General features: G+C 51.7%; 1 protein-coding gene across 2 annotated transcripts; it reads right to left on the bottom strand.

The window, feature by feature from the left end:
- Positions 1-1,726: 1,726 nt before the first annotated feature.
- MCHR1 (melanin concentrating hormone receptor 1) lies at positions 1,727-4,806 on the bottom strand. Of its 2 annotated transcripts, none has more exons than XM_059081093.2 (2): positions 4,453-4,806; positions 1,727-3,213 (listed from the first exon to the last, which is right to left on the bottom strand). In XM_059081093.2, the coding sequence occupies exons 1-2, from the start codon at positions 4,727-4,729 to the stop codon at positions 2,234-2,236; spliced, it is 1,257 nt and encodes a 418-aa protein (XP_058937076.1). In that variant the 5' UTR covers positions 4,730-4,806; the 3' UTR covers positions 1,727-2,233. The 2 variants fall into 2 exon arrangements, with proteins under 2 accessions (XP_058937076.1, XP_066866370.1); XM_067010269.1 differs by lacking the exon at positions 4,453-4,806 and adding an exon at positions 4,332-4,411.
- Positions 4,807-11,523: the final 6,717 nt, after the last annotated feature.

Here is an 11,523-nt window from a genome sequence, read left to right as displayed (position 1 = left end):
GCAATGAATGTAGATCTTCTTCTGCCCACCAGAGTCTCAATGGAGAACACACTGGGTAAATGAATTCCATGGAGGACTGAAGCTGGGCGGATGTGCAGGCCTTCCATTCTTTTAGGTAATCCATATGTTGTCCTTGAGCTTGATCATAAAGTAGTGTCAATTTAGAGCCCCTTTGTATAGCCCCCCTTTTAGATTATTATTATTATTTATTTTTATTTTCTTTTTTTTTTTTTTGCGGTACGTGGGCCTCTCACTGTGTGGCCTCTCCCGTTGCGGAGCACAGGCTCTGGATGCGCAGGCTCAGCAGTTGTGGCGCATGGGCCCAGCCGCTCTGCGGCATGTGGGATCTTCCTGGCCCAGGGCACGAACCCGTGTCCCCTGCATCGGCAGGTGGACTCTCAACCACTGCGCCACCAGGGAAGCCCCTAGATTATTTTTGCTTGCATGTTTTTACTGGATTATTAATGCTGTTGGATATGTAATACACTCCTGTGGTACAAAATTATAGGGTACAAAAGGTTGTATAATGAAAAGTCAGTCTCTTACTTCTATTGCCCTCCGCCCAGTTCCCCTCCCCCAAAGTAAGCATTATTACTAGTTTCTTATGATTCCTTTCAGGAGTGATCTAGGGTATATACAAGCATTGAAGTTCATATACCCTTTTTTCATCTATAGATATTGTTCTGCCCCTTGCTTTTTTCACTTCCCAGTATATCTTGGAGATTGTTTCATGTGAGTCCTAAGTTGCTCCTCTTTCTTCTTAATAGCTGTATAATACAAGTATTATACAAGTCAGGAGCTCACAATTTGCTCCCACTATCTCATCAACGCCTGCGGAGTGAACGGTTCGCGCAGGACTCCTGGCTCCTGGCTCTGCTCGTGAAGAAGCTGAGAAGCAGCAGCCTTGGCCGCCGCCCAGCGGCCCCGTCTGTAATCTTCCTGCTCAGTGTGGCTCTCAGCAGATCTTAGCAGCAGCAAGAGGCAGGCTCAGGCTCAGGCTGCCCCGAGAAGCCAGCCCTGCGACTTGTGACTCAGCAGGGGAGGTGGCGGGGTGGGACGCTGGCCTGAGGGCCCGGCACTGCAACAACCAAGTGCTTTTGAGCAGAAGACAGGAAGTTGAGTCCCGAGAACAAGACTGGCAGCGGAATTTCAGTCTAATGAATTCACAGTAATCCTCCCTATGGGTTTAGACAAGCAGATCCCCTGCTTCTTGCTTCCTAAAATGCAGCCTGAACCAAGGTCTAGATTCCACGGCCAAACGACCCCTCTTTTCCTTTTCGGCCGCCTGCCTCCACCGCTACGCCCACCCCCAAGCCGGAGCAATTATAGGGGAGCGTCCAGAGAGGTGCGGACGGAGATTTTCCTTTATTCGTTTTTATTTTGGAGAGAAAGGGCTAGAGCCAAAAAATGCTGCCAAACACACCAGGCCTCAGAATGACCCCTGCATGTGCAGGACCCTGATGGGCGCTCACTCTGGATCTGGTGACTGACACACGTGCCCCCCGAAGAGAATGAGCCCACTACTGCAAGAGCCCCCTTGACCCTCCCCCTTTTTCTTAATTTCAAGGCCCTCACCCACACCCATCCCGGGTAGCCTTGTCATTCCCAATAAGTGGGTCTCTTAGCAAATTGGGCTTTTACCTCCGTGGGCTCAGACCCCACCCCCGCCCCCCACATACACATGCATCGCCTAGAGATAAAGGGGAATTGACACAGGATGCTGGAACATGGAGAGACCACATGCTTTATTTTTCATCAGCCTCCAGCTTGGGAGAAAGGTTGCCCTCCATCACACCGATGAGAGACAGGAAAAGGCGGTGAGGCCGCACCACCTTTCGCGTCTCCCCAGGGGCCCGTGTCCATACCGCAGCTCACGCCCTGGCCCTGCCCGATTTTAAATAAACCCGGCAAGAGGCCTTCTACGTCTTCTCTCCGGAAAAAGACATTTGGGAGCTAGCAGATGTAGGGCTCAACTGAACATTTCAACCAATCTTCTTGCTCAGTTTCTGTTCAACCCAAAGGTCCGTCTTGCTCTCCGAAGGAGATTTCTGATGCTTGAGGCCCCCAAACCTGGCTCCGTTGAGCAATCGGTGGGCCCCGTTGAATGTGTTTAGTTGTAACCACCCAGCCTCCCTGCACCCTCCCAGAGCGGCCTTCGGTTTCTCTCAGCGTCTTTCCCCATGGTCTGCCGTGGTGCCCTGACGTGGAAGTGCCCAGGGGGGCAGGGGAAGCGTCAGGTGCCCTTGCTTTCTGTCCTCTCTTCACCGGCCGTCTGGGCATTGCTGATGGCTCGAAGCTGCCCCTGGGCCGCCGGCTTCACCGACAGGACCAAGCGTTTTCGGAACGTCTCACAGAGCACGATGTACACGAAGGGGTTGAGGCAGCTGCTGGCATAGCCCAAGCTGATGGCCGCGTTGTACAGGTAGACGAAGGTGAGCGTCGGGCGGCTGGTGGACAGCTGGGTCAGCTGAAGGGCGTAGTAGGGCGCCCAGCACACGAAGAAAACCAGGCAGATGGCGATGGCCGTGCGGGTCACCCTCCTTGTCCGCAGCCGGATGCTGCGTTGAGAGGCGGGGGCCACGGAGGATGTCATGCGCTGCAGGATCCTCACATACGCGGCCGTGATGACCACGAACGGCAGGGCAAAGGCCAGGAAAAACTGGTACAGGGTGAACCAGTAGAGGTCAGTGTGTGGGTTGGGCAGGCGGATGCCACAGCCCACGGTGCCTCCCGGGAAGGGGATAAGCCTGGCGTAGAGCCACACGGGGGTGATGCTGATGAAAGACAGGGCCCACAGGAGGCAGATCACCAGGGTGGCCACAGAGGGCTTCCGGAACTTGGTGGAGGAGATGGGGTGGACGGTGGCCAGGTAGCGGTCAATGGCCATGGCGGTCAGGATGTAGGTGCTGGTGAACTGGCTGTTGGCGTCCATGGCCGTGATGAGGGTGCACATGGCCTCTCCGAAATGCCAGACACCATTGCCCATGAGCTGGTGAATCATGAAGGGCATGCCCAGGAGAAAGAGGAGGTCCACCACCGAGAGGTTGATGACGAAGATGTCGGGGACGTTGCTGAACCAGTGCAGCTTGGATTTCTTCACCACCACGAAGATGACCACGGAGTTCCCAACGATGCCCAGGAGGCAGATGGTACCGAACACCGCAGGCATGATGATGTTGATGTAAGAGACGCTCCCTGTGCGAGGCGGCAGCCCTGGGGACAGAAGGGGCGAGCGTCGACCATCTGACACGGACTCTGCTCTCTGAGGACTGACCTCAGAGACTGGCGTGCTCAGCCTCCAGCCGTGAGCCTGCCCCCCACTCATCCTCCTGCCATTTCAGCTCAGGGCCCACCGTTCATCTGGAATCCTCCCTACCATACACCCTGCCCACACGGCTGCTAATCGTGCCCCTGTGCCCTCCTGCACCGGTTCCCTGGCCACTCCCATCAGAGTCTCCCGCACCACCCGTTTGTTGAAGGAGCGGTCCTTTGCCTCCTGCATTTTCTCGGAAGTCACAGAGACAAGAACCACAGCAGTCTGCAGAGAATTGTTCTGTGGGCCTCTGGGCTTCACCAGGAAACATCATCAAAACAGCCAGCAGGACATGAAACTGTGTGCATGTGTGAGCACGTGTGGGTGCGTGCGTGTGTTTTCTCCTTTCCTATTTGCAGCCCTGATCATTTCATTTCAGGAGCCGCTGGTTGAAAGCTGTGTGCCGATTCCTGGGCATCTCTGTGGGTGACTGTCTCCTGGAGGCTTTTGCCCATCAGGCCCACAGCCCTCCCCCCTCCTGGGTTCCTATCCGGGATTTCCTTGGTCCCTATCTTCGGAGCCTGGGCTTCCCAGGCTTCCTGAGTGACCAGAGACTGAAGCTGTGTGTTGCAGCCCAGCTGCCCCGAGAATTTTCTCTATGCAAACCTTTCCTCTTTTTTCTTCCTCCTTATCCTTCAAAGCTAGAATTCCAGGGCATCTTAGCTCTGGAAATGTCCTCGCATCTCTGTGAGTTATCCCTTCCCACGTCTCTCCGAGGAGGCAGTAAGGATGTTTCAGACCCCATAACACGTAGTTCGAGCGAAAAGCCAAAGGGATCAGTGAATGCGTGAGCCTCCAGCTATCTCCCTACATCCCACCCTCCAGCTTCTCTTGCTTGCTTTCCTAGCCTGGAATATTTTCTGCAAAGCATCTTTGGAACTCCTCGGCAGCTCTCCCCTGCCTCCCTCGCGGCTGGCCACCATCCCCGGCCACTTCCGAGTGTGTCTTTGCCCTCTTCTCTGCCCCTGCCGTTTCGTTCTCGCCCCCCTTTCCCCCTGCCCCTCCGGGCAAAGCTTACTGCACATCTTATCCCCAAGAACCGTCGTAAAGTTTCGCCGGCAGTTTGGCTCAGAGGTGAAATCTTCCCATTTCCTACCCCCGGCGCAGAGGAGGGAGGACTCCCCTGCAACACGTCTCACCGGCCGTGCTGAGGTTATCCGGGCCATCCGAGGTGTTGCTGGCATTGGGGCCGGTGGGCAGCAGCGAGACTTCCAGGTCCATCCCGCCGGCGCCCGCTCGCCCGCCCGTCGGCCCACGCAGCCCGCGGCAGCCTCCCGCGCCGCCCGCTGCGTCCCGAGCCCCGGCCCCCCGGGGCCCCGCCGTCTGGAGGGGTGTCTTCCTCGGCAGCCCGGCAGCCTCCGCTGCCTCCTCTGCCCACGGCTCTCCCCTCACTCCTTCCCCGGCTCCCACTGACATCACCTAGACACATTAACATTCGGAGGCAGATGCGTGTTAACCTCTTCGGTCCTGCGCCCGCAGCAGCTCCAGCTTCCGACTGCCTGCAGAGCCCAGCGGCCGGAGCCGGACTCAGGCGTCCCCATCAGAGACGGGGCTTCCTTCCCTCTGGCAGGTGGGCTGCGTCTCCTGCGCCACAGGGGGTGCTGCTTCCCTCACGTGAGGCTACAAGACTCTGCAAAGGCAAGGAGCCCGGCCAGCCCCTCACCCCAGGTACCGGTGCCTGGGCCACCGGGCCGGGGGCTGGGGGTGGCTGGGCGCAGAGCTTGGGAAGGGAAGGCTTGGACCACGGCACGCCTGCCCCCGGGCCACCCTCGGCCCCTTCCCAGCGCCCCGATGGATTTCAGCCTTCAGAAACCGAGGAGTTGTTGGCTGCTGAGCCCTTGCAGGCACTCAGAGGCCGTTCAGGTCACCCACTTTGGTGATGGCCAGGGTCTCGGGGACCAGAAGGGGACAAACTCCCTTCTGCCCAGGATCAGCATGGACCAGGCCTAGAGAGATGCTCTTAGGTCCTTGAGGTTTTACCTGGAACTCCTTGAGACACGTTTCAGAAGACCCCCAAAGAGATCATCAGGAACAGGCTGAGAGGGCAAAGCACTGAGTGAATTCCCGGCATAGGCATCCGACTGCCAGCCTCTAGTGTCCCTCAGAGCCCAGAGCCACCACCAGACCCGCTGCCGGACTCAGGAGCCGGGGGTTCAGGGTAACCACAGTCTGATCCATGCATACTTCTTCAGTCTTATTTATTTATTTGCTTCCTCCAACAAATATTTATTGAGCACTTACTACTTGCCAAGCACTGTTCTAGGTTCTGCAGTGAAAAGAACAATAAAGTCCTTGAGTCCCTGTCCTCGTGATGATTACTTTTAAGTTGGGGGTGGGGGAGCAGGCAGAAAATATACCCCCCCCAAAAAAAAGACAATCTATGATATTGGTGATCAGTGCTATAAAATTTAAAGCAGGGTGAGGGGGCCAGGGAATACTGGGGGAGGGGGAGAGGTTACAGCTTTACATACGAAGGTCTCTCGGGAAGAGTCCTGAAGGAAGTAAAGAAGCGTGCTTGGAAATATCTGGAGGAAGAGCATTCCAGGCAGCAGAAATAGCCAGTGCAAAGGCCCTGAGGCAGGAGTGTGCTGGGTGTCTTTGGAGAACTGTGGCTATAGTAGAGCAAAGGGGAGAGTAGCAGGAGGAACTAGCAGAATGGCAGATTCTGTCAGGCCTTAGCCCTTGTCCTGAGAAAAGGACTTAGGTGCAAGTGGCTCTTCTGAGAGATGAACCAAGGAGCAGCCGTGAGGGAGTGGGGACAACAAGACAGGAAAGAAGACAAAGCCAACAGAAGGTGCATTATCAACTTCGCTGCTGCCATAGTCTTCCGACCTCCATCCATCCACCCACCCATCCATCCATCCTTTCATCCAGCAAATCATTCTTGAGCCTCTGCTATATACCAGGCACTGTGCTAGGCTCTGTCGATACAGTGAAAAGAAACACAAACAAGTGCCTGGTATCGAGGAGCTTCAACGACAGAATGGTGAGAGACAGATAATAACAAGCAAGCCAATAAGTAAACAAAATATCCTGCTCAACACTTAGATCCAGACGAGTCCAGGTAACTTAATCATGAAGGGATTTAGGTGTTTCTAAAAGCACGGCTCCTGAACTACGCCACCCCTGCACTAGCAAAATGACTCTGCCTGATTGGAGAAATTGAAACCGTGACTGAGTGGCAAGGGAATCTGGGTAAGTTTTAGATTTCTGGCCTTTGCATGTTAGGTGTGGGATTGGTGGAGGGGCCGAACAGTCAGTCCACAATGGCAGATGACTTGTGTGGTAGCGAACGAATGGGCTGATGGGAGTGACTGGGGTCCTTTAAAGAGGAGAGTAAAGGACGTCCTCTTTGAGGAGGCGTTCAGGTAGAATCCTCAGCATCCTTTTCACTACAAATGACTAACTCAAACCGTATCTCACTCTCCTCGCCACTGACCGTCTTAGGGCTGAGCATCCCTCCTGGATGCCCATGTGCACCTCTTCAAATCCTCTTGGCCACACCTAGTTTATATTCCATCCATTGCCGCAGGGACCCTGCTCAGCACAGTCCCTGACCAGTTGCTTCCAGAATAAAGCCAACCCCCTAACAGAATGTAATGGACATGATATTTTTTGGTACCCAGGGTTGATCCCCCAGAAAACCACGGCCTTGAGAAGTTCTTTGGGAGGGGCAGTAGCAGCCCCTCTAAGCAGTCCTTGGTGGGAGCTGCTGGTGGGAAAAGCAGCAGTTGAAGTGGGCTTCCTTATTTCCGTGGGGATGTGCAGACCCTGGGGTGGGAGGGACCAAGTAGCAGCACTTTCCAGAGGAAAGTGAGCACGGTTGTTATAATGGGCGGGGCCCGTGGAGTTACCCAGATGACTGCCCTGCAGAGGCTGATGCCGCTAATTGATCATGGAGTCTCTAAAACCAAAATATATGACCAGCCCTTCACGAAGTTCCTACTGGACCTGTATATCTGAAAAAACCTCCAGGTCTGATAAGCAGAGCTCTGACTTTAGCCACCTGGCTCTCCTGGTCAGAGTGGGAATTAAGGTGGATCTAGTAATCAATGGAGTTTGACTGGAATGACTTAACAGTAGTCGCCGTGGACCTCAAAAGCTATTTGTTTCCCTGCCCCTACTTCTATAGCTGGAATAAATATCCCAGCCGTTGGCAGAACTACCGTATTGGCTCTTGGATTGGCAGAGGAAGGGATTTGATGAGGAGAGAAGTCAAATGGAAATCCCTCTCTACAAAAGTGATAAGCCAAAAGCAATATCGCACCCCCTGGGGGACTGAAGAGATTGATGGTATCATCACGGCCTTTAAAGATGCAAGGTGGTGGTTTTATCACATTCCCACTTCACTCTCAGTTTGGCCAGTGGAGAAGGCAGATGGGTGTCAGGGAATGCCAGCGGGTTACTGTAAACATAATTATGTGGTAACTCCAATTGCAGCTGCTATTTCAGATGTGGTATAGTCGTTTGTGGCGAGCATTGCCCTCTGAGGAAGGCGCCATTAAGACCCTCATAAGCCTCAGGGCCGATTGTACTCTCCTTGGTCTGCATCCTGGACTTTATGGTATGAACGTAAAAAAGGAGATGGCCTTTGGCCAAATCGCTCCAGGGACCTGCTCGGTTACTGGGAGTCCCTGGTTGTTCCCTAAAGCTAGGAAAAGCAACCCTTTTGGAGGGGAAATTGGTGCCTTTGAGGGAGAAGCCGAGAAGCCAATCAACCAGCTGATGCCGATAAGGCGTGACTAAGCCGAGAAGCCAATCAACCAGCTGATGCCGATAAGGCGTGACTAAGCCGAGAAGCCAATCAACCAGCTGATGCCGATAAGGCGTGACTAAGCAAATTCCCTGCTTTAGGGGGATGTAGATACCTTGGTGCGTTCAGTTCCCTACCCCCTCTCGTCGGTTGTTGCTGCACTTTGAGGACCCGCCGCGACTGGCGGCAAGTGGCGCCCGAACAGGGACCTGACAAGAGGGACGTCTGAATCTCGGTAGGTGAATCCCCAGAGTTAAGAGTGAAAGTGTGGCCACATAGTAAAGTTGATAGTAACTCGGGGCAATAGTCAGAAGTAAAAAAATATGGGACAAAAAGTATCCAAGGAGCGACCTGAGGTCACTGATCAAGAGAAGGAGTTGTCCCCCAGTGCTTTCCAGGCTTTCACAGCTGGAAATTATGCTGTCTGTCTGCAACATCTTGCCTGCCTACAAGATATAAACAAAGATGATTATAAAATAATTTTGAATACGGCAGTAGCTGAGTTTTTCAAAAGTAACCAGACAACAACAGATAGTTTAAGACAGACACTTAACCAGCTGAAGAATCAGGTGCACTCGGCTGTTGAAGAAATGGATGGATTAGATGATCTTGAAAACAGTATGTTGTATTACAATCAAGCAGTCATCCTGTATCATGTCCGACAGTATACAGAAGCCATATCCGTTGGTGAAAAACTTTATCAGTTCATAGAACCTTTTGAAGAAAAATTTGCCCAAGCAGTGTGTAATAGAAGCTGCAAAGTCAAAGATACTATTTTTGTGTTGAAGTATATGTAGGAGGACAAGGGACTTTACTGGCCGGCCATAGTTTAAAGGTAGTTAAAGCTGTTACAAGTTTGAAGTTTCCCTCCTTTTTTCCTTCTGATTTTCCCCAATCTGATTTTGAATTCTCAAATCTGGTGCACCTTAAATTGTAATAATGGTACCATTTTAATTTCTTCATTTTCTGTTACTAATAATATTTTGGTTTTTTATAAGCATTGGGATTTTGGGAAGTTTGCATGGTCTTATTCTTATCAACCGGTTATTACTTGTGTTACACCCTCATATGCTTTGCTAATAGGAGATTTACAGATTGAGTTTACTTCTGGTTCCTTAGGATATAATATAACTTGTCAGAATTGTATTTTTAGTACTTGCATTCTGCCTATGAAAGGAACTTTTTCTGTTATGATGTTAAAACAACCTTCCTATGTAATGCTGCCTGTAAATATTTCTGAACCATGGTATCATAGTACTAGCATGCAAGCTTGGCTAGAATTATCTGAAGCTTTAAAAAGACCTAAACGATTCATTGGAATATTAATATGTAGCATATTAGCCTTAGCCGCTTTAACAGCCACAGCCGCTACCGCAGGTTTAGCATTAAGTAAAACTGTACAACAAGCACATTATGTTAATCAATTGTCTAAAAATACCAGTATTGCATTAGCATTACAAAGTCATATTGATACTCAACTAAAAACTGAGGTTGATGAGTTAAAAAATGCTCTCATAGGTTTAGGAGACCAAATTATGGCTTTAAAATTGAAAATGCGTTTGATTTGCCATGCTAAATATACTTGGATTTGTGTGACTCAACACGCTTATAATGAAACTGACTGGGATTGGAACAAAGTAAAAATGCACTTTTTAAGTGTATGGACTGATGGACACATTAATTTGGACATACAAAAACTTAATGCGGAAATACAAGCAATTCAAGAAGTTCATCTACAAGAAGACGGGCCCCAACAATTAATTCAAGGACTCTTGCATCATCTTCAATGGTTAAACCCAATGCATTGGTTTCAAAATGGACTCACAGGATTGATTACCATGGGGTCATGTGTATTGCTGATGTTAATTGCATTACCTTGTTTATTATGCTTTATTGTTGGCCGTCTAGCTGCTCTTCGTCAGGAGGTGTATGGGTTGAAATTGCATTATCAAGCTTTAAAAAATAAAAGAGGGGGAAATGTGGCGAGCATTGCCCTCTGAGGAAGGCGCCATTAAGACCCTCATAAGCCTCAGGGCCCGATTGTACTCTCCTTGGTCTGCATCCTGGACTTTACGGTATGAACGTAAAAAAGGAGATGGCCTTTGGCCAAATCGCTCCAGGGACCTGCTCAGTTACTGGGAGTCCCTGGTTGTTCCCTAAAGCTAGGAAAAGCAACCCTGGAGGGGAAATTGGTGCCTTTGAGGGAGAAGCCGAGAAGCCAATCAACCAGCTGATGCCGATAAGGCGTGACTAAGCAAATTCCCTGCTTTAGGGGTGTATATATACGGCTACGCTTTGTTATTAAACTTGCCTTGCAACCATCAGTTGCTCGTGCCCTTCTGATCCCACACCTTGGTGCGTTCAGTTCCCTACCCCCCCTCGTCGATTGTTGCTGCACTTTGAGGACCCGCTGCGGCTGGCAGCAGTCGTTGGGGAAAATAAATACAGTCCCTGACACCTGGTATGCAGTTATTGATCTAGCCAATGCCTTTTTCCGTATTCCAAGAAGAAGAAAAGATCAGAAACCCTGCCTTTTTTGGGGGGAGGGTCATCAGCGCACCTTTCCCATCTTGCCTCGGGACTTCATTATCTCTTTTGATGGCTCTGCGATTCTCGGACTTTGGACACTTCAAATGCCATGAAAATACAAAGGCCCGACATCTCAAAGGTTTGGGGTCCAGTGTTCTGCACATGTCATGATCTTCCCTCCGAAGTAAAGCTCAGTTTACCCGACATCCCCTACCCCAAAAGAGGAGCCCCTGGAGACACACAGTTGGACAAGGGAACAGCAATTCCGCAAAGGAGCAGGCAGCAGAGGGGTGCTGGACACGCAAAACCAAGGGGAGCCTAGTCCACCCAGCCTCCCGTTAGGCCTGGCATGCCGTGCGTGCAGGGACTGTGGCTCTTGTTCTAGCGTCAGGCACAGCCGCCATGTCAGTCCGTGGATTCTGAGTCCACCCCAGGTCCCCTGCTCCCACCTGGCACCCTGCCTTTGGACATTTGCATTGTGTCCTGTACTTTTTCTTCACAGCAGTCATCACAGTTGTAACCAGACATTTATTTATTGTATAGTTGATGATTGAATGCCTTTCCCTCACTGGATTATAACTTCCAGGGAGGCAGAGACCATGTCTGTCTTACCTTACTGTATCTCCTGGGCCTCGCCCAATGCCGGGTACACGTTAGACATTCCGTAAATCTTGGGTGAATGAACGGCTAGTAGAGGGATCTAAGTGAAAGCCCCCGGCACAGAGGTGGGAAGAGGGGAGGGGAGCAGCAATACTGGCCGAGATCCCTGACCCCAGGGCTCCACTCAGCCCCAGTGCTTCCTGGGCAGCCTGGCAGCGGTGGCCGTCACGCCTGTGGGCAGGCAGTGGACGCCCGTCAGCTGTGAGGCAACCCAGAGGCCACAGCCTCCTTCCGATTGAGAGAAAGACAAACGAGATCACCTTCATGG

The sequence above is a fragment of the Kogia breviceps genome, chromosome 12, assembly GCF_026419965.1.
Source record: "Kogia breviceps isolate mKogBre1 chromosome 12, mKogBre1 haplotype 1, whole genome shotgun sequence".
In the NCBI taxonomy this organism is placed as follows: Eukaryota; Metazoa; Chordata; class Mammalia; order Artiodactyla; family Physeteridae; genus Kogia; species Kogia breviceps.
This window is presented reverse-complemented; position numbering and strand designations above follow the sequence as displayed.